Source organism: Castanea sativa, chromosome 6 (genome assembly GCF_040712315.1).
Source record: "Castanea sativa cultivar Marrone di Chiusa Pesio chromosome 6, ASM4071231v1".
NCBI lineage: Eukaryota > Viridiplantae > Streptophyta > Magnoliopsida > Fagales > Fagaceae > Castanea > Castanea sativa.
In genome coordinates this window covers 22,249,753-22,273,859 of record NC_134018.1, presented here as the reverse complement: position 1 = coordinate 22,273,859, position 24,107 = coordinate 22,249,753, and the positions used below count along the sequence as shown (strand labels likewise).

General features: G+C 33.7%; 2 protein-coding genes across 2 annotated transcripts; one reads left to right on the top strand and one right to left on the bottom strand.

Annotated features, from left to right (window-relative positions):
- Positions 1–522: 522 nt before the first annotated feature.
- LOC142639655 (uncharacterized) lies at positions 523–1,464 on the bottom strand. The gene is made up of 2 exons (XM_075813805.1): positions 1,138–1,464; positions 523–843 (listed from the first exon to the last, which is right to left on the bottom strand). The coding sequence occupies exons 1-2, from the start codon at positions 1,462–1,464 to the stop codon at positions 523–525; spliced, it is 648 nt and encodes a 215-aa protein (XP_075669920.1).
- Positions 1,465–11,951: 10,487 nt separating this feature from the next.
- On the top strand, positions 11,952–23,039 carry LOC142639264 (protein yippee-like At5g53940). The gene is made up of 5 exons (XM_075813428.1): positions 11,952–12,254; positions 14,141–14,184; positions 22,242–22,350; positions 22,480–22,535; positions 22,707–23,039. Exons 1-5 carry the CDS (start codon positions 12,159–12,161, stop codon positions 22,789–22,791), a joined length of 390 nt encoding a protein of 129 aa, XP_075669543.1. The 5' UTR covers positions 11,952–12,158; the 3' UTR covers positions 22,792–23,039.
- Positions 23,040–24,107: the final 1,068 nt, after the last annotated feature.

Here is a 24,107-nt window from a genome sequence, read left to right as displayed (position 1 = left end):
CAACTTAGGAGTAAATCGCGAGATGCTTTGACATCTAGAATTTTGTGTGTCTCTTCCCCTCATTTACCCGTACTATGTATACCACAATTACCCACAAAAATTGTAAGAAGAGTCTTTAAGAGAAAACCTTAGAAACACCATTTTTTATTTATTTTTTTGATAGGGAACTGGAAGAAATATCATTCCATATTGAAATTGAAATACAACAGAGTCAGGAGGAAAGAATTACAGCATATCATCCCTAAGGATTTGCAGAATACAAGGGGGAGAAGTTCCTTTCCAAATTTTGGTTTGGCCCGAAATTTTTGCTTCTTTTGCCAAGGTGTGTGCTGCTCTGTTGCCATCCCTTTTCAAGTGGTGGAAGAAGCATTGACTAAGAGTGCTTGACAGCACCCTAATGTCCTCAAGGATATGGCCTAGCTCGCCACCAGCCTCACCTGAAGATAAGGCAAGAATGATGGACGGAGCTTCGGACTCAAAAATGGCAAGATCGACTTGCAACTCCAAAGCAAAAAGTACCCCCTAATGCAGTGCATAGGCTTCAGTAATTTCAGCAGGGAGGCAAGAGGGAAGGACCTTGCTAAGAGCACCAATGGTGGCACCCGAGGAGTCTCTGATGATAACTCCTATGCAAGAGTGGCCTTCTCCCTCATCTGTTGCACCATCGACGTTGATCTTATGAAAACCTGGAGGTGGTGCAGCCCAAAGGGGACAAGCAGGCGGATGGGTTGGGAGAGTGTTGAGTCGAGAAGCATTGTAATCAAGCAAGGCTCTGGATGCTGTTTCCCAAACCTGGGATGGCGGGATTGCTGAGTCATTATGGATAGCTTGATTTCTGTTTCCCTAGATTGACCACACAACCATGAAGAATAGATCCAATTCCCTGAGCTTGCTAAGTCGGATAAGCTGGGCAACAAGGTCCACAATGTCTGCGCCAGTGATTGACAAGTCCACTGGGCAGTCAAGCCAAAAAGCCCAAGTATGCTTGGCATGGTTGCAATGAAGAAGGGCATGTTGGAGAGATTCCATTTCCTTGTCACAGAGCGGGCAAAAACCAGGGGAGTTTAGGCCTCTACACCGAAGATTGAGCATTGTTGAGAGGCCATTCCTGCAAGTTCGCCACGCAAATATTCAAACTTTTGGGGGAACATTGAGTTGCCAAAATCTTTTCCAGAAAAAGGATTGATTGTGCTCAGCTGTGCTTCCACCATTTTCATTACTTTTGACCACTCTCATTGCAATATAGTAGGCACTTTTCACGGTGAAAGAGCCGTTTTTATTACCCAACCAGATGAGTTGATCTTCACGGATGCTATAGCTAATAGGAATCTTGAGAATGGATTCAGCTTCAAAAGGCAGAAAGATAGATCTAACAAAGTTAGTTTTCCACCATTTTGTATCCTCGTCTATGAGTGATGAGACCATTGGGAAGTTGTCAAGAACTATTTGAGGCGAAATCACCATGTAAGTGGATGGCGTTTGGAGCCACCTACCTTCCTAAATGTGAATTCTCTTGCCGTTTCCCACCCTCTACCTAGTACCTTCTTTAAGAACCCTCAAGCTATTATGTATGCTTCTCCAAGCATAACTAGGATTACTACCGATCTTTGAGTTCAAAATATCATCACAGGGAAAATCTTTAGCTTTATAGACTCGAGTAACTAAGGAGTTAGGATTTGTGAGGATTCGCCACCCTTGTTTTGCTAATAAAGCTAGGTTGAAGGCTTAGAGGTTCTGGAAGTCCATGCCACCATATAATTTTGACTTACACATCTTCTTCCAACTAACCCAAGCAATTTTTTATTCTTGGTTTCTTTGGCCCCACCAAAAATTCCTCATCATTCTTTCCAAATCATCACATAAAGTTTTGAGGAGTTAAAAGCAACTCATGGTGTACGTGAGCACTGCTTGTGCTACTGCTTTGATAAGAACTTCTCTACCACCTATGGAAAGTAGTTTCTCCTTCCACCCCGCTAGTTTCTTACTCACCCTTTCCTTGATTTCAACAAAGACTTGAGTTTTTGATTTCCCGATCAAAGAGGGAGACCAAGGCACTTCTTGTGCCTAGAGTCTTGCATCGGACCAAGGATGTTGAGAATCTCATCCTTAGTGGCAGGGGGTGTTTGGGCTGAAGAAGACTGAAGACTTATCGAGATTAATTTTTTGGCCCGATGCAGTTTCATAAACACTGAGGATGCGCATAAGCTCATTGCACTCCAGGGCATTAGCCTTGCAGAATAGAAGGCTGTCGTCTGCAAAGAAAAGCTGTGTGATAGGTGGGCAGCCCCTACAGATGGAGACTCCATTAAGAGCTTGATTTCTTGCTGCTTGGTGGATAAGTGCCGAAAGACCTTCAGCACAAAGAAGAAAGAGCCTCGAGGAGAGTGGGTCACCTTGTCGAAGGCCCTTAGTGGGGGTGATACAGCCATAGGCTTGATGATGACTGAATACGAGACAGTTGAAATGCATTGCATAATGAAAGAGACCCATTTGCTATTGAAGCCCAATTTTTCCATGACTGTCTTGATGAAGCCCCACTCAACTCTATCAAAAGCCTTGCTCATATCCAGCTTGATGGACATAAAGCTATCTTTTCCCTCTGATTTGTGATTCAGGTGATGCATGAGCTCAAATGCAACAAGGACATTATCGGTTATAAGTCTATCTGTTGTGAAGGCACTTTGATTTTCTGCTATCACTAGAGGGAGGACTGCTTTTAGTCGGTTTGCAAGGACCTTAGAAATGAGCTTGTAAACAATGTTGCATAAACTAATGGGGTGAAACTCTGTCATTCTAGTAGGGTGTTTTGATTTTGGGATTAGAGATATGTTGGTCTTATTGATTTCTGCCATGGACATATTCAAGTTTAGCACATTCAAGACCATATTAGTGATATCTCTACCCATTATACTCTAGTATTTATGAAAGAAGATGGCAAACATATCGTCAAGGGTGGGGGATTTGGTGGGGTGGATTTGATGAAGGGCTCTCAAAACTTCCTCACTGGTAAAATTTTTGGTGAGCTCAACATTCATATCATCTAAAACCTAAGGGGGGATAGTGTTGGTGATATCCTCGATTCTACTTGGGGCGCTTGAGGTGTAAATCGTTGTGAAATAATCCAACGCTGTGGTAGCAATATTGTCTCTGTTAGCACACCAAGTGCCTTCCTCATTCCACAGTCCCATAATGGTGTTTTTCATTCTTCTCTCTGAAGCTCTAGTGTGGAAAAACTTAGTATTTCTATCGGCCACTTTGTACAAGTGGATTTTGCTTCTTTGGTGCCATTATGTCTCCTCACTGTCCAGGAGTTCATTTAGATCTTTTCTCAGCTCATTGATTTTCTGCACTGTGAGAGCCATCCCGGTCTTGTGATGTGAGGGTGTGCAACAATTTCCTCTTTTCCGATGACCTCCTTGGGATATTTTCGATGACCTCTTTACTCCAATTGGATAATTCCGGAGTGTTGGTGAGCCTACCATTGTTCCAGGCTACCTCCACAATGCCATGGCAGTCGTCATGTTTGGCCCACAGAGCTTCAAAATGAAAATGACGCTTCCGAGGTGGGGGTGGGGCCCTTGAGTCGGTGATTCTCAAGATGCAATGATCAGAGGTAGAATCAGCAACATGGTGGAATCAGTAGTTACTGAATTTGCAAAACCAAACTGAATTTGCAAAAGCCCGGTCCAGCCAAAGGTAAACTCGGTCACTGCCTTCACGCATGTTGCACCAGGTAAACTGGGGCCCCGAGAAACCGAGGTCTTGAAAACCGCAATTATTTACCGCGTCTCGAAAGCCTTCCATTTGACACTGAGTTCTTTAGGGGCCACTTGATTTTTCAGACAAGGAAATTATTTCATTAAAATCACTACAACAAAACCAAGGCAAAGAAAATTGGTTGTTTAAATAGGAGAGGAGTTGCCAAGATTCTTTTCTTAGATGAGATTCTGGGTGGTTGTAGAACCCTGTGAATCTCCAGGTGAAGTTACTTCCCTGTTCTGTGATGGTAGCATCAATGTGGTGTTGGGAGTAGGATTTAATTTCGAGCTTGACTTCTTTTTACCAGATAGAGCAAGACCCCCACTTTTTCCTTGACTGGGAACTATTAGGCTATTGGAAAAGCCCAGGTTGAATTTTATTTTTTTCATACGTTTTTATTTTGCTTTGGTCTCCACTAGGAAGACTAAATAGGGAGTCCATCGTCGCACAAAGTTGCGCAGCAAATAAATTGTCCAGGGGTTCCCAATTCTCTAGCAGTTCTAGCATAAGGAATTCATTGTGTCTGGCGGTGCTGCGTAGCAACCACCGTCAATAATGCAAGAGTAGGTTTTGTGTTTTGGAGGTGCGTTGTTGTGAATGCTCTAAAAATCTTTTTTGTCTTTTAAAAAGCTAAGAATGATATAAGAACATTTTTGAGAGAAGAATAATATAGGAAATTAAATTCCTAGTTAATTTTTTTTTTAAGAATGATTTATTTCAGGATAACCTAAAAAAGAATAATATAGATCATTATGTTGTATTTGTCCAAATTTGAATTAAATTGCTAAAAGTATTATAGTTCAACTAGCATTTTTTTTTATCTCAAAAAAAAAAAAAAAAAAAAAACTAGCATATTTTTGTGTTCAAATATCTTTTTTTTTTTTTTGGGTGAAAGTTATAGACTTTATCAAATATCATAGTTACAGAATTACAATCAATAACTAACACAACATTAAAAAATGAAGGAAGACCCTTCAACCAAACCGAGATACCAAAAAATTTGTATGGAATCTCCCATTTCACTATTGAATTCAAAAAAGATTGTATTAACTATTAATTCCTTACCCAAAAGAAAATTGGGAAAATTTTAGATTATTGTTAAAAATGCTCTCTAATTGAATTGAATAATAAATATATTAATGTAAGTATCCAAAGTCATTCGAGTACTTACCCAAAGCTTCAATGATCTGAACATACTAATTTTCATCATCAGATTCAAATGTTCGCAACAGGATTGTATGGATCATATAATTAAAAATAGTTAGCATTACAGATTTGATAGTTTTAATAATCATTAAAATAATAAGCCGCCGGCAACATCCGCCGCCTTAATAGTTAAGTAAATTGCTGTGAGCATCGCTTTAAGTTAATTAATATTTTAAAAATCATGATTCGTATCTTAAAAAAAAAAAAAAAAGTAGGGAAAACAAAAGTGAGAGAAGATACAAAAGACGTTTTGGGGGGGTGATGTTGAAAAAGTTGAGACCAATTCCCCCACCATTAATATATATTTTTATCTTTTATCTTTTTTATACATTTATTATTTAAAAGAAAAAGAAAGAGAGGGAGAATTGATTGGAAGAGACAGGAGTGGTCCACGTGTGAACAGACATCGTAGGTGGAGGCGCGGCGGCCGCATTTGGGGTGGGACCCAGTCATCTGGAATCCGTGTCCGTGACTCGGGAGATTTTTTCATGTCGCTCCCTCCCTCGTGGTGGTTGTACTATGAAATGGACGTGGGACCAATGAGGGAAGTCCACGTGGAGTGATTCACGTGGGACGCTGTGTACGGACCGCGTTGAAAGAAAGAAAGGAAGGAAGAGGCGGTGACGGGTGCGGTGGTGACGTGTATTTTGAAGTTGACACAGACGGTTAAGTTTAAGTTTTTTTAAAAAAAAGTTTTAAAAAGCTCTTTAAAAAAGGCATTTGTGGTGTGCGGGCGCGTAGGCGAGGATTATGTGCTTGCTTGCTGGCCCTGGGTGGGTGGGATATGGAAGAATGGGTCAGATACATGATTGGTGGGACCCGATTGGGTTGAGTAGTTGCGTGGTTGCGCGCCACGTGTGGGGTCCTATGAATTTAGAAAGCGAGAGAGAAAAGGGCTTGTTTTGATGCCAAAAAAGAAAAAAAGAAAATTTATTTATTTTTGTTGTGTGGTTTTGGGCGGCTGATTGGAATGTTGTTACTTTTTTTACTTTGCTGTGTATGAGTATGACAGCCCTTTTAAGGCCGTGTATTGTTGGACCATCAAGTGACCCAACACCCCTCCCTCTGTTGATTTGCTGTGGTGTGAAAAGGCTTCTTTCTGTTTGGTGGATTTGTATATTCTAGATATGGGCTACCATTTTCTTCTATAATTTAATATATATTTAAACTATGCTTCTTTTAATTTAAAATTTTCATATGTTCAATTTATGTATAATTTTTTACCTTTTTTTTTAATCAATAATTACATGTGTTCACTTACAAAACTATACTTAAGTAATTATATACCATTATTTTAAGTGAGTCATGTGCACATGACAAATATACATGTAATCTTCCTACTGGGACAAAGTTTGGCTGCAACCAAACTACAACTGTATTTATAATATTTTTTTTATTGAATATGAATTTTGACAAATTTACCATTGAATTATATTTTCTTCCTACATACTCTATGCTTGCAAAATTTCCAAATGATCACTATGTCATTAATCAAATATTTAAATTTTAGGTTTTTATGGTCTAAAATTATGCATAAAAAATAAATTTATAGATCAAATAGTAAAGAATATCCAATTGTTACGAAATTTGAAATGTGTTAAGATTATAAAAAACATGCAATCTAATAATTAAATTTTCATAATAGGACAAGACTTAGATACAATACTTAGGTACTATTTCTTAGGTTCTTCTCTTAAGATTTGACTATGTAGCTTTTTTTTTATGAGATGGAAGTGTATTTTTTGGTTAAGTAACTACATAATAGAATCTTAAAAAGAGAATCTAAGAAATAACACCTAAGATACTATACATAAGTTTTGTCTAGGGACAGACCTAAGTGGGGCCCCGGGCCCCCCAGTCTAATGTTTTTTTTTTTTAAGTTATAGTATTTATTTATTTATTTATTTATTATTATTATTTTTTTTTTTTGTAGTTAGGCCTCATTCCAAAACCGTAGGTTCCCTTTCTCCACAATAAACTTAACTAGTCTCACCCAAATAGCAACTAATCAACCAAAAAACTTAACAAAAATTATAAAAATATTAACAATGGTGACTGTATTTTAGCCAAAAAAAAAAAAACTATTTTACCACCAAAGAACCAAAAAATCATGTGTTATTGGAGAAGCTAAAGCTAAATTTTTTGCAACTACAGTAAACTGGTATAAATACCAGTTAGCCGTAGCAAGTTGTTAAAAATAAAATACAGTATTTTATTAAGATTATATCACTTTCTTTAATTAAAAAACTCAAATTCTCTCACTTCCTTTATTATTTAATGAATTGCTTGTATTATTTTAAATGAAATTATTAAAAAAAAAACATTTGATATTTGATATATTCTAAAGTGATGTGGTAAAATAAATAAAGTAACTTTTTGAGGTGTTAAAAGCTAAATTTTATAACACTACCAATGAGAATGCTCTAACTTCAACAAAAAGAAAAAACCCTAGCTAGCCTAGTATTAAATAGACATTATTTTGTTTTTGTTTGTCTTTATTGGTAAATGATTACATCTTAATGTATTTAGAAACAACGATTTTGAGTATTTATAATTTTTAATACTATATGGATGCCTTTTTGGAGTTTTTTTTTTTTTTTTTCTTTTTTCTTTTTTCTTTATACTTTGGTCCTAGCTAGCTTAGAATTCTAGGTTTGTCCTTGGTTCTGTCCTTCAAAATATGTAGCCATGTGATTTTTTTTTTTTTAATGAAAATTATAGACATTAACTACAACCAAGTGTGTAGGTAAATTTTGTCTTGTTAGTTGTAACTTGTAAACAAGTTAGTAGCTACTAGCGGAGTATAGGACCTTAATTTGACAAAGTTATTGAATGTACTTTTTTTTTGAGAGTTAGTTATTGAATGTACTTAATTTGACAAAGTCTTTCATAAATTTTGTCTTACTCTTTGTATATTAAATGTACTTACTCTTTTATATTGCCTTTTAAACTATAATATATATTATATGAATGAAATTTGAAAATTATTTTGATAAGAAATGTATGCAACAAAGTCCAAAAAATATAATTTTTCCCTTAAATTTGTTTTTTTTTTTTTTTTTGTAAAAAAAAAAAAAAAAAGAGTTGGGGGGACTCGTGTGGCTACGCTATTTGGGCATTACCATAACAGCACTCAACTCGCCTCAGGGTGCAAATGGATAGGGCATGCATAAAGTGTGGATGGGCATGCTCAGACCCATGCAATGTGTATGGAAGCCCGAGTCGTTTTCCATCAGGGCACCAACTGTGTGGGTTAAATTTGCTTTCATTATGCATGTATTTGAGTCTTTAATATATTCTCCCCCCTCCCCCCACCAAAAAAAAAAAAATTCAAATTAGCTTAGTACCAAAAAAAGAAAGTAAGACCCAAAACATAGTAAAGTAAAATCATCCCATAGTCTAAAATAGTTCCTTAATAATAATAATACAAAAAAAGAGCAAAAAAAGTAAAAAATAAAGAAACTTTTTAGTTCTTGAATATGACTTGTGTCTAAGTGCAATTGCGAACTGGATACAAGCTTCATCCTTAATTCCTATATTCAGGGGTGATTTTCAATTTGGTCCACATATTATCTTTTTTCAGAAGAAGAATCAAGATCTTTATAGATTAGAGTTAGCCAAATCAACTTGTGTACTACAATAACAACGTTTGAAGGATATTGATCTATCCATTCTAACAAGTTGGGATTAGAGATAGCTCGCTTAGCAAGGGTGTAAACAACATAGTTTCCTTGACGACAGACATGAGTGAAGTTGATGGATCTAAAAGAAGCAAACATGAACTTAGTGTTACAAACCCATGGGTAGAACTCATTGTTGAAAACCGGCTTGCAAGGGGAGGGTGCCCAAGAGCTTATAAACACATGGTTGAGCTTACACTTAACCAATGTGAAACACTAGGATCATAACATACTATCACGCTCTGCAGTCAACGTCCACAACGGCTCACTCTAGCGACACTAACCTGTTGGTAGCCTTTTCTCTTTTTGGTGGCTCCACTCAACTATCAGTAATTTTAATCCAGCCTCTAGGTCGCCCTTTCGGGATCCGACCACAAAACTGCAACTCATTTGATCGCATACTCAATGAGCTACACTCGATTAATTGGGGTGATGGTTGGCTCTGATACCAAATGTTACAAACCCATGAGTAGAACTCACCCTTGAAAACTGGCTTGCAAGGAGAGGGTGCCCAAGAGCTTTTAAACACATAATTAAGCTTACACTTAACCAATGTAGGACATTAGGATCATACACTTAGCATCTTGGATTAAGTGGCCAAAGTGCGCAAAGGAGTCTTCATTGGCATAAAGAGCTTTGATAATTGTTTTGGAATCACCCTCAACAATTATTTGATAACAAAACCAATTTCTAAAAAGAATTCCAGGGCTCTAATAGTTGCAAGCCTACAAAATGCTTCCAGTTCTTATATGGAGTGAGGAAGAGAGACTTGCTAAGACAATGCAATCATAACTAGCCCTTCATTGTTGTGTATAACTACCCCCAAATTTGCATTACCTTATGATTTGAACACAACACCATCAAAGTTTGCTTTTAAAAGCACATTTGAGGGGGATGCCACTAAGCTTGCTGCCTTAGCCGAGAAGTATTGTGGGCTAGGCTGAGACAGCAAAGTTCTTGATATCAATCTCTTGAGAGCTGGACGATTTGAAACTTGAGTTTATTTTGAAAAGCACATTTCAATCATTTTGATTTTTAAGTTTTGAAATCGTTATCCTTTTGACTCCTACTGTCATATCATTAATGGAAGAAGTTGACGTAGCTAACATATTGCATTACTGGCACATCTAACTTATTTGATAAATACCACCGCACACCCTTGGTGCGATGACTCCACAAGTATAAGTGCTTATGGGGTGTGGGGGGCAAGGGCCGGGGTTCAAGTCTCCAGGAGGGAGCTTCACACACATATATACTTAGATTATGCTAGAGTAGAATTCTATCTTGTATATAAAAAAAAAACTTATTTGATAAATACTAAAGGAGTCATGTTAGCATTTTAAAAAAAAGTTTATTTCTTCTTTAACCAAAATTTTTATTTTTGCTTTCAATCATTCCTTAATTTTCTTGATAACCAAAAAATTTATTTACTCCCTTATTTTTGTAGATCCAACAATTACATATATCAACACTTGATTTTTTATTTTCAAATTTTCAACTCCTTGCCTTCTATAACCTCTGCATCCCTCAATTTTAGTTTATTTATTTATTTTTAATTTTCTTTAACTTTTAGGGTCCATTTGGTTGGAAGGATGAAAAAATGGGAGGATAAAAAATGGAGAGAGGATGGAAAAGTGAGATGATAGAAAATATTTTAATTTCCTTCATTTGTATTTAGTTGGGAGGGTGGAAAAGTGAAGGGATGAAAATTTTTTTTGTTTGATTGAAAATAAAGTTTTTATAAATTTACCATTATGTCCCTATTAAAAAAAAAAACACATTATACTTTAAAAAATTGTGTATAGATGGACACTTCATTAAAATAAAAAAAGCATGAAAGATTAACCCAAAACTGCTTTCTAAAAAAAACAAAAAAAATGAACAAAAGCAAAAACCAACCAAATTTAATGAGAAAATAAACATATGAGCACTAAAAAAAAAAAAAAAAAAAACAGAAGAAGAAGAAGAAGAAAGCTAACACATTCAGATAAAATCAAAGAAAGAGAAGAAAGAAAAAAGAAGAAGCCAAGTATGTTAGTGCGTAGAGAAAGAAAAAAATCAAAGAGAAAAAAAAACCAACACGTTGGAGGTGAAGTCTAACGTGAGGGGTATTTTTGGAAGCTGATTCCTCCCCATCAATTTTCTCTCTATTTTAGGGAGAACTTTTTGATGGATTTGGGGAGAAAACACCTGAACCCTACTATTTAAAAAAGTTTTCTTTCTCATTTTCCTTTCCACCCAACTAAATACATTTTAAAAAAGTTTTCTTTCCCATTTTCTTTTCAAAATTTTCCATCTACCTTATTTCATCTCCAAATAAACATACCCTTAATAACCAAACACAACACAGCCACCAAAATCAAATCCCACATCTAGTGTAAAGTACTAAAATTGTGTGGAAATTCTTCATCCAAAAGTGAAAAACAATAATTGGCCAAAAAAGAAAAAGAAATTATATACTTCCTACAACAATCCCAAACAGACTAAACTTGTCTTGTCCTTAAATGTTTCCATTATTAATAGGTTCTTTTCATATATACCTCTATTCTAAAATACAAAGCTCACTTTTTATGTTTTACTAAAATTTATTTCAGTCCTTTAACTTTGCTTTTGTTCATTTCAGTTCTTTAACTTTCAATTTTATTTAATTAAAGCTTTTTCATTGACTTTTTTTTATATGTTGTGGTTAATTTTTTTTTTAATTTTTTCAAATTTTCTTCAAATTTTTTAAATTAAAAAATTCAATTAATGATTAACAAATACTTTTCAGATTGTTTTTTTTCAAAATTTTTTAGATGGAATGATCTTAATTGAATTAATTTGAAATTAGAGAACTAAAATAAACGAAAGTAAAATTAGAAAATTAAAGTGAATCTTGAAAAAACTTTTTTTTTGTTTTTGTTTTTGAGAAACAAATCTTAGATGGTGGGTTTTACATTTTAACCTATTTTTTATAATGATATTTTAATAATAAAATTGTTTGTTATCAGACGAATGAAACGGTTCTCCGGAAAGAACAAGGATGAATAAAATTTGATCAATTTGATTATTTTGATATTGATATAAACACTCATAATTTTGCTGACTGAAAGCTTCAAATCCTATCGGCCCAATTTGGATACATAAGTGAAGTATTTCTTCAGCCTTATCTAATGGACTCGTAGAACATTGGGCTGTATAAAAACTTTGGTCCAACTTAACTACTACAAGATAGGTATGGAGTTTGAGCCTAATGAAAATTGAAAAGTACATGGAAAAAAAGACAAAATAAAAAACACAGAAACACACGTGTGCGCACATACAGATGACAGTGATGACACATGACCGTAAATTTATATAGCGGGCCTAGCTTTAGCAACTGGCTAACACGCGTATGGCCACTGCACAGTCACACTATTTTTCATCTTAGTTCTAATCCAGTAGTTTCAGATATCTCTTAAAAAAAGTTTTGATTTTTTGCAATTTGGTGAAGTGGGTATCCAGTAAAAGAAAGCAAGCAGGGAGGTGATATAGATGGGAAGGATATTTGTGGTGGAGCTGGAGGGAAGGTCATACAGATGCAAATTCTGCAAGACCCACTTGGCTCTTGCTGAAGATCTTGTCTCTCGGGTACTTTCTAATTCTCTTTCTTTTCATTTTCACCATTTTTATTATATTATGTTGTTAATTCCGGCAATTAATTATCATAGAACATGGGAATAGCTTGTGTAGGTTGCTTGTAAATCGATCCTGGAATTATGTGTGATGTGGGTTTGTACTAGTGATTGGGAGTTTTATGAGAGTAAAGAATCATTCTTTTCTTTTTTCTTATCATGGGTATTGATTATGATCATGGGAAATGGATATTTTTTCTCTGAATCAATAATTTGACATCCGAAATAGACAAGTAGTTTTGTACTAATGATTTCATAATCAAGTTGTCAAATTTATATTGTTTTGGAGGCTTTCTTTGATTTAAGTAATCAAGGAGCTGTAACTTGTAAGAGTCATCACCAACTCTAGCCTTAGGTCAGAGAACCTAATTGAAGTGTATTTTGCATGGCCAACCATATTAAATATTGTTGCTTGTATTTGATGTTTACATGTGATTTTTTCTTTCCATGTTTTCCAATAGGGGAAAGAGTATTGTCAAGCATTTTTCTTCCTCTCTTGACAATTCAAGTCACGTTGGTAGGCTAGCAAAAGGAGTTGCTGTCTGGACTTTATTTTACAAGGAGCTTGTCTTGTGTGGGTATCTAGCGTAAGAAAAAGTTGGCTAGGTGGTTCATTTGTCTTTAGTATAGGTGGAAGACTTTTAGTCTATTTTGCCTTTCATGTTTTCAACATAGAGGGGCCATCTTCTCCACTAGTGAAGTGTAAGGGTGTAGCAAAGTGTGTGCATTGTTCAAGAATCAATAAGATGATTATTAAAATTATCAAAAAAAAAAAATGATTATTAAAAAAAAAGAATCAATAATATTTTCTTTTTATTGAGAACTCTTTTTGGTTCCTTTGCTTGATTGTGTTGAGACTGATTACATTATATATGAATTAAATGTTCTCTTCTTAAGTAAGAACTTTGTAATTGTGACAAACACTTCAGCAGTGCAATCTAGTCAGGAGTCACTCTGTCATCATTGAATCTTCTATATCGTTCTCAAGGGGGCCAAGTATATGAAGGGCCTTAACATAGTGTTTAAGTCTAGGATCATTAATGTGACTGTGCACCCCCAACCCGTTTGAGAGTGGCATTTGATAGAGTACACTTTTGTTGTTGCTCAGAACACAGGCTAAGGCTATGTTTGAGCTTGGTGAGTGTCAATGATGATGCTCTGTGTGCTTTCTCAAGTGAAAAATTTAAAGGAATTTATCTAGTGACTTCGGGTTCATTGAGGTGATAGTGCATCACCAACCTATTGGGCCCACACTTGCCCTCTTAGACTCTGTCATTTCACACAATGTAACCTAGAACATGAAGGCCTAGGCTGGGTTACATTGAATGCGGATCATATAGCCAAGTAGCTCATGTGACTTGATAGAGCCGAATGCATAAAAATGACATTTATTTCAACAATTGGAAGATTTTTTCATGTTTTGATAGGAAATTTTTTAGGATTATTATTAACCAGATTAATAATAGTCTATGTTGAACTGTTATCACGTTTATAATTTTTATTAAATAAGGGAAAATTGCAGTCAAAGAAATGTTGGCAATCAGGTCTGCTTTTGCTTTTCTGGATGGGTTGTATTGTCAGTTTTGGTTTCTTATTTTTTGGGGATTATTTTCTCTCCTATATTTCACTTTTTCTGGGGTTGCATTTTTTATGTGAACTTATTTGGTTGAATTAATTATTAATTGAAAGGCGAACAATTTACAATGCACCTAATCCTTTTGAATTGAATCATCCATTTCTTAAGTATTGATTCTTCTCAGTTCAATGTCACACATGCAGTATTTGTATTTGGAATGCTTTGCAGGACGTTAAATTTTCTCATTTTTACCTCTATTTGGTTAGGCTTTTCATTGTCGACGGGGAAAAGCATACCTCTTCAATAATGCGTGAGTTCCTTTGTCATTCAAGTATTACCAATTACTGTTTCTTTATTCAATTTATGATTTAGTATTCATCCTCTCAAAATAAATGGGCACATATACTGGCTGTTGCACTGTCCATAATATGTAGCAATACAAAATTGATTTTGTTTCATTCAGTGGGAAGCATATCTTTCTAATGACACGGGTTCTTTGAACTTCTTAGTCATTACAAACGAATTACCATCATTATCATTTTAGAGATTAAAGGCATACATTAAAAAAAAAATTATTGATAAGTTACACTTTCACCTAGTGGGTTTTAAACCAAAATTTTTTCTCTCCATTCATTCTTGTGGGAGAAGGAAATGCCATTTGAGGCAGAGTTCATTGGTTTAAGGCATACCTCTTCAAAACATGAAAGGATGCCTAGGATACCTCTCTCCCTCAGTTAGTTTGTATGAACTGTTTAAGGTGGAAAGGAATGGCGGGGGACCCCATTTTCTCCTGTTTGGATGGTTTCAATTTTCCATTCCATTCTTCTACTAGCGTTTCCTTTATAGAAATTCAAAGAGTTGTTGTTTTTGTGTCCCCCTTTTGATTCTTTTATTTTTAAGCTCCTCCTAGACATACGAAGAGGACAACCTAATGCTTTCTATTCTATTCCTGTCCCTCTTAATTTATTCATTCCTTTACATTATTTTCTTTATGAACTCCCAAACATATTGTAAGTCTAAATGTTTGTCTTACTTAAAAAAACAATGTATATTTGTAGGAATCTCAAGATGTTATGACCCTTCAATGGGTGAGTAGTGCTAACCAATCTGTATATTTTCAAGCTCGCAATTTTTAGTTCTTACCTTGGATTGACCTAAAAATTTACCAAACAACTGCAGTTATGTAACAATTTTGTAAAAAATTGTTGAAACTAGGTTCAATAATATTCTAGTTCTGTTTGAATCTGGCTTGGGCCTCACATATTACTTCCATTTGTCAGTATTTGTTTCAACTTTAATAAAGTTCATTGGACTGAATGACTATCACGTGAAAATATGGAAGTGAAGCTTGATAGGGTTAGGATTCGTCAACTAGCTGTTTTAATCCATATGCTTCTTGCAGTTCAATGCAGGTATTTGCTAGAGTGTAAATACCTTTTTCTTATTGGTGTTTTACCTTTTCCCTTCCATTTTTCTTATCTCCATATTCAGTCGGTCTTCCTCATGTGATTTGTTCTCCTCCTCTTTTGTAGAATTTAGTCCCTGTAAATGATATGGAAGAGTAGCTTTAAATATTAAATTTTAACGTTTGCCTTCCAATGCATGATCATTTCATCTAAGAGTTTTTTGCACCTTGTGGAAATTAATTTATTATCTAACTGATATGGCAGACTGTTCTCTTATTACAGTCAGTGTGTGGGACTGATGGCCCAGCCTTGAAAACAGAAACATGTTCTGTTCACGTAACTCACATTGTTTGACCAGTGCTTTGTATCCTTTCGGTTTTTTTTTTTTTTTGGTTGAATAGTTTCCTTGGTTATTTAGTATGTAGGAAGTGGCTCCATATTGATGCTCTTATGCTCTGGAGCAGGATGCAATAACCAGCCCTGCATATTCATTTCTAAACCTTTTTCTTTTTAGGAGTTTCAATTTTTAGACTTTGTTTGCTAGATTGAATGGATTAAGAAAAATGAGTGCCTAATAGTGTTTGATGATATGTTATATTATTATAGATGTAGTGATGGCAATAATATTTTTGTTTTGTGTTAGGTTTAAAACTTAAAAGTCATTGGGTGAATGCATAACTCACCAATAAACAAAAAATTATTTATAAAATATGACATGATCAAAACTATATATATATATATATATATATATATATTAAATCAGATAAATAACTGAAGCCTTTATAGCCAGACTTTCTGTTGGGGATATTACACAAAATAATAATGGAAGAATAAAGTTAGCACAAAAGACAAACAGAAAATAGATAACTTGGAGGCACTATATCATTTTCTTTAGACAATATTTGCCCCCCCACACTTTTGTTGCTAAAGGGTTATCGCAAATTTGTCCTTAGGATACAATCAAGATGTTGGGTTCTACAGATATCAATTTTGGAGAATGACCACAAGATTTCTTGTGTTTCTCTCAAACTTACTCTTTTGTGAAGTTAATTATTTTTCAAGTGAACATAAGCATCTATTTATACCCATAGGGTTATGTTTCATGAAAAGGCACGTATGGAGAGTTAGTTATTTTTATATAAAACGGTTAACAAAGATTGAAACCTCTTCAATGTTGCTAAATAGTTAACCAGAAATTTCTGCAGAAAATTCCAGAAAATTTAGATTTTCAAATTTTCACTTAGAAAATTCCAGAACTTGAATTTTCACTTTATGAAACCATATTCTCCAAACTCAACCATCATTATTACAACCTATCTTTGTATATACCTATATATACAACAATCCCCCACTAGGTTGTAAGAATATATGTCTCGCTTGACTGATATCCTATCATGCATAATGGAAGATGTCTTTCTACTTAAACCTCATTTTAGTGTAATTTCTCAAGAAATTAACAGAGTTAACGGTGGCTTGGTGCTTAAACCAAAAATCTTATGTGTTGAAATTGGAAACAACACACACACGAGAACATCCACAACACATTTACAAATCCAAGTTGTTAGCACTATTATGGCCTTGTGCTCTACCTGGTTTAGTGAACATGTATAAGAGAAAACCCTTTTACTCTTGCTAAAAGCGGCACCACTCCTATGTTCACAAAGGTGAAATTCCTTCTTATGTCCCTATTGTACAAACATTTATGATTTATGAATTTCATAAAGAGTGTAAAACTCATCCTCAATTACATCGTAACAGTCTGCACTAATCCATCCTGAATGAGACACAAAATAAGTGCTCTTACTAACCACGTATCAATAGCTTGTTGTTACCCTTTAAACCTCTTAGATATAATCAGTTCAAGGTTGGGTTCCCATTATTGGTGATTCTCTTAAAAGAAGGGTTTTAGTCCCATTCCAATGGATGTTATCCTTACCAAGTCTCGAGACACACTTCGGTAAAGGACCTATTTTATATATAGAATTACGTAGGAAGTGGACTAGTCCAACCACACTAGACTTGCCTTATGTATTCTTGTCTAAGACTTTTAAGTCTAACTTCACATTGTATACAACTCATGCATACCATATGCATTGTGGTTTCACAATTACAGTACAAGGAATAGCTCACTATGGTCGTGGCCATGACACTTTATCAAAACCTTAGCCATTTTCTTTTCTTGCCCGTTATCATTATAATCAATGTTCTTAATTTAATTCTATAGTAGAGTAAGAAATACACCTTATTTCTTTAATGATTACACATAACACCCCCACATGAAGTGATTATCTAATTAGACATAGATATTATCACTCACATCAATAATAAAATTAAACTTGAATATTCTATATAATAGATATTCATCACAATTGTACTTTCTAGTGATCAACCTCAAGTTTTAGAAACTATGAAAGTTTACATACTGTGAAGGCAATGTCTAGTTTAGTTCCATACATGATACGTAGTATGTACTTAATACACATCTAACCTTCTAGTAATCTTTTTATTTAATATTGGAATCAAAGTGTCTTTGCCTCTTTAAAAATATTAAAATCTAAGAAGCAAGTTCTCCACACTAATCTTAACACAATGAGATTACTCAAATTTCAACAAAATAAGATAACATAAATCTCAAAATGAGATTAATATAGTGCACATCTCCACTATATTTCTTTACTTGATTCTCATTCATAAAAGACTTTCATTTAATTAAGGAAATACAAACCCATAGGTCTTCAAGCAAACTTCCTTATCAAGATCACTTTTTAAGAAAGTCACTTCACATCTATATGATGCATACTCAAATTATATGTGGAGACACAATCCAATATTTCATTATTGATCCTTGAATGTTCAACTAATAAACTCACTTGTACTCTCTTTATTTCACAAAGAGGTACTTTCAAAATAGGATCACAATATGTGCTTGTTTAAACTCAAGACAACTACCACACATGGCAGAATTCAATCACAATGAATTTAACATCCCTCTATATTAATTCTCAATACCTTTGTCAAGCACATCTTGGATATCATAATTCCACAATTTGAGTTTCTAAAACCCACAATTTGGGTTCTTAACCATTCCAAAATTCACATACACACACACACACTATAATTACATATATCAAAATGTAATAATAGAATATAGTGAATTTCTTTAAAATTATATGAATGGTTTTAAAGATATCAAACTGATAACACAAATAGTTACTAGTGTATAGATATAAAAAATCTATCTTTTTCCCTTTGTTTCAAACCTTTTACTATTAACCTTAGACCAAAAGATTTTAAATCTTATTCTAATACCCACTCACAACCAATTGGTTTTATGGTTTTAAAACTAGAGGTAGATCTATTAAGGCCCAATTATTATTAAATAATATCGAGTCTATCTCATCATTAATAGCTTTTATAATAGAAAGCTACATCTTTTTAGAAGCAAAAAACTTTCTAAAACTTTAGGATCACTTCCCTCAAAGAATACCATGGGTATTTAATTAGGACTATACTTTTATTACCTTTAACAAGGTAAACAAGAGCTTCACATAAAATAAAATTTGGATTAAAATTCTTTTTATTTCTCAAACTTTGACTCCACATTTGTTCACTTAGTGAACCACATTTAAATCTTTAATATCACTTAATGTGATATTTAACATGAGAGTCAATTTTTCGTGTTTAAGTAGGTACGGGGTATCCTTGAAATCATCTTTGAATTTAAACTCAATAAATTCAATATCCTTTGATTTCAATCTTATATTAGACATTAAGTCTAATAAACTACATACCCTTGAATTTACTCAAAACCTACATATACACTTTATATAGCTCTTTGACTAATTAGTCCTCTTTGGTCTATCATTTACAAAAGGTTAAACACCCCCACAGTTTAAAATGATAAGCATTTGGTCACTTTCTCATTTCATAACACATATGAAATACTTTTGAGATGAAACTCTATTATGCATATAGCATACACTAAGTAAAACTTCTTCCCATTGATCAGATAGGAACTTAGTTGATTGCACTCAAGTTTATGGCATTCACCATATCAAATAGAGTTCTCTCTTTTGAGCAAACTATTTTATTAAAATGTATAAGGGACTGCACTTTGGTGTATTATGACATGTTCCTCACAAAGAATAATATACATTTAGAAATATTCATCATTTCTAGTAATACACCATTCAATTCAAATCATCATGCTTATATAAATTATATCATGCTTTGACATAAATTTCAAGAATTTGAAATTTAAAAGTCTCAATCTAGCATGCCACAAATAAAGAATCAACAATATGAGCACAACCAAAACATATTGATAAATAACACTCAGATAGTAGTATATCCATTGCCTACTAATATCCCATTCTTGGACAAGACCATTCTTAAATAACAAATTGGCTTTTCTTGATATTAGGTACATGAAAATATAGCATTGGTCAAGAGAACTTTTTGCCAAAACTCAATTTCACTTCAACAATGCACTTTCCATGAACTTTTGCCTTACTGTGGATGTCCACAAGCACTTCTAGTTCTATGGAAGACGACTCATAAGTTTTGAATTGTGCCTTGTAGTTGCACACATGCAACAGTGTACCTGAATCAAAACACCAATCAGAAGGATTTGTAATTACAACCATATGCAATATAGTGATCTTTAGTACATACATCACTCATCATAGCAATAATGTTTTTAATGACAATTGCTTCATTGGCATTTCCATCTTCAACCTTCTTATTCTTTAAGAACTTACATTCTCAAATGTAATGGTCTTTCTTTCCACAAAGAAAACATGACATTCTATTTATCATTGTTGGGATCCTTAGAGTTGTTCTTCTAAAATGATTCACACTCTTATTCACTTTCAAGTGTTTATTGTTCTTACTAGAACTTCTAATTTTAACATTGTTCACATTCACTTTAGAATCGGTGTTAGATACACCTCTAACTGGACTTTCCTCTTCAATTCAATAATGTGGTTTGAAATGATCTAAAGTGAGATCTTCTGACATGTTCCTTAATGTTTTCACATAGTTTAGAAAATCACTTAGGAAATAAGAGTTTAAATTACCATTCTTTAGATTTTCTACTTCACTTTATAACATTTAAACATGGTAAAATTTCATTCTTATATCTCAATTCAAATGAATTCGCAACACATGCAAATATTCTAACAAAGAAACTCATCAATCAATTTGAAATTCAAATTGCCCATGAACAAGAAATTCGTATCTTCAATGTTCAAACTATGAACATGGCTTTTAATGCATTCACAATATGAAAGAATCATCACCTTGTCTTGCCAACAAAGAAACTTGTTTCTTTAAGCCTTATTTCATTGAATCTTCTTTATGATTGATTCATCATTTGAAGAACTCTTCAAATCCAAGCCAATTGCTCTTTCTACTGTGTAAAATTGGTTCCATCAAAGTGATCCAATTTCACCAAACCATGGTTCAACATCTTCAAAGTTGTACCATCATTTACTCCTTGTCTTATAGTCAAATATTGTTTAAAGATTGTTGAGGATATTACACAAAGTAATAATGGAAGAATAAGGTTAACACAAAAGACAAACTGAAAATAGATAACTTGGAGGCATTATATCATTTTCCTTAGACAATATTTGCCGTCCACACTTTTGTTGCTAAAGGGTTATCACAAATTTGTTCCTAGGATACAACCAAGATGTTGGGTTCTACAGATAGCAATTCTGGAGAATGACCACAGGATTTCTTGTGTTTCTTTCAAACTTACTCTTTTATGGAGTTAATTATCTTTCAAGTGAAAGTTTCATGAAAATGCATGTATGGAGAGTTAGTTATTTTTCAAGTGAACATAAGCCCACCAGAAATTTCTGCAGAAAATTCTAGAAAATTCCAGAAAATTCATTTTTTCAAATTTTCACTTAGAAAATTCCAGAACTAGAATTTTTACTTTATGAAACCATATTCTCCAAACTCAACCATCATTATTACAACTTATCATTGTATATACCTATATATACAACACTTTCTCCACAGGAGGAGAGTTTGTATCTATGTTTGTTTTATTTAGAAGTCTGTTTAAAAAAGGTGCAATCTTAGAGGTTCCGAGTTATTTTTATTTTTAGATTGAGGGGCATGAAATTAAATCATGTTCTACTACTTCCTGTTTTTCTTCCTTGCAATGCTCAATTAAAACAGTAGGAATTCCTAGGCCCCCTTACAAGCCAGATAATTATGATACTCTTGAAAACTCTGTTCAATGTTTTTTATAATTTGATGGGAGAGGCAAGCCAAAATCAAATAAAATCAGAGCATAAGATCAATAATGGGCCTGGTGTGGTGGAAAACTAGAATTACCCCCACTATAAAGAAGTGACCTCCATTAAGGTTACTGCTCTTGTTTCATCCAATTGAAAAATAATTTTCTTGTATTAAGCTTGTACGAAAATAGACTAATATAATATTTGATAAATGGAAACCACTTTTTATTTCAATCAGATAACTAATGTATCATAAAACAGTTATCTTTTTAGAAAAAAAGATTATGGTATATTGATTATTTCAGAAGAGAAAGATATAAACAAAGATAAAGGACAACTTTCCTACAAACTGGTTTACAGTAAAGTTTCTCCAACCCATTAAGTGCCAATTCAAATGATTCTCTATGTGTACTTTTAGTTACATTACCTATTTTGTAGTTATGTAACTTATTTAAATCTCTTAAATGAGTCATGATTAAAATACAAGTTGATGGTGATTTGATCTCCACATGATAGGTTAAAGGAGATTCATTCAAACCTGTTTAGGAAAACTTTGTTCACGATAAATACCTTCAATTTGTATTTAATCCATTATGTACAAAAAAAATCTTACCATCTCTCTATTATTTTTTCTGAGGAACATTATAGAAATTCCAATTTTAGATTGATACTTCAGTTTATAGAGTTGTCTTGAGTTCTTGATCCAGGGTGAACCTTATAGTTGGAGCATTAGAGGAGAGGCTGATGCTTTCCGGTTTGCATACTGTGGCAGACATATTTTGTTGCTGTTGTGGACAGATTGTCGGCTGGAAATATGTACTTTCTCTCTCCCCTTCCCTATGTGGCACACATCTATTAGCAGATATTTCTTAAATTACCAGAATGAGAGGTTTGGCCATAGAGCTTGACAACTTTTGCTGACTTCCGATTGTTTCTTGCACCCAGGAGGCTGCACATGAGAGAAGTCAGAAGTATAAGGAAGGGAAGTTTGTTCTTGAAAGGTATATTCGTTCATGCTTTCTTTTCTTTCTTTTTTTTTGTTTATTTTTTTTTCCCTTTATTAATCCCCTTCTGTAAATTTATATGTATCATTAGTCATTACTATTCTTCCTGCTGGCATCTAGTGAATTTTGTGTTTACATGTTGCATATCCTATGCATGTTCATAAACAGAGGGAGGATCGTTGATGAAGTTGACTTTGCTACTGAATTCTATATTGATACCCGCCCTAGCATGAGCGACGCTGAAGATGCATAGGATCCAACTTCATTTCTTTAAATAGTTCTACTAGACATTTAGACTATTCAGAAGAGATTTATTGCTTGTATATAACTCACTAAATTTGAACTGTGATTGTTGCTATCCTTCTGGGAACTTTTTTTTAGATTGAGCTCCACAGCCTACATTGATTATGCTACCACCTATAACATGTCAAGTTTTACTGTTCATCATCCAGTGACGGCGGAAGATTTTTTTTTGGCGCTAATGAAATTAAGGTTTATTAAGCCTGTCCTCTGATTCTTTTTTCCTCTTGTTTATCTCAAGTTATTTATAACTCAATACCTATTTTCATGGTTAAAGTGGTTTGCAACTTGAGGGGTTGATTTCTAACGTAATAGCTAGTAATATTATCTTATCAAATTTGTTGAATTTTAGTTTGTTATTGGGTACTGCTTTCTATGAAGATCTAAGATGCTACTAGCAGGTTGTCTATTTGGGTTGATTTTGTTAAATAATGTGTTTTGACAACTTATATTGTCAAGCGGGTCTCTTTCGATTTGTGTTTGTTTAGGAGCAGAAATTAAAAACTTTTTGCTGAAAGTACTGTATATAAAGCTAAAAGGTAGTTAAAATAGTACAATGAGACCTATGAATAGTAGCCAAAATAAGCTGAATAGTAAAAAAAGTTGGCATTTTAAGCCATTGTCAAGCGCATATATATCAAAATATAACCTCATTTGAAACCCAACTCTTCAACAATCGAGCTCCCCCCTTCAAACTTGACTCTTAAAAGAGTCTTGAGTTCCATGCCAAAATAGCATGGAGTCTTGAGTTTCCTGTAGTGCTATTGAAACTACAAGAAAATTTTGCTGAATGATATATCTTTTATGATTTTGGATATATGACCACTATGCCCCCTTTCAAGATTATGTTATGGGTGTGAAATGAGGGTGTTTACATTAGTTTTTTGGAATTTTTTTAATTTAAGAAACTTAGAAAAAATCAAAATGTCGTTGTTTTGGGGTCCCTAATGGAGCTTTATTATGGAGACTAATGAGAGGTTTGAATTAAATAAAATTGAAAATTAGAAGATTGAATTGAACGAAAATGAAGTTAGATAACTGAATTGAATTTTAGGTCAAGTTAGAAGGTGCAAATTGTAATTTAGCCTTTATAAAAAAAAATATTTGAAGTGTAACAAATAAAATTTATAGTTTTAAAAAAATATCAAATTAAATTCTATGGTTTCAAAAGTACCAAATTAGACCCACTTCAAATTCCAAGCTTAATGCATATATTTAATTTGTAACTTATATATATATATATATATATATATATATATATATATATAT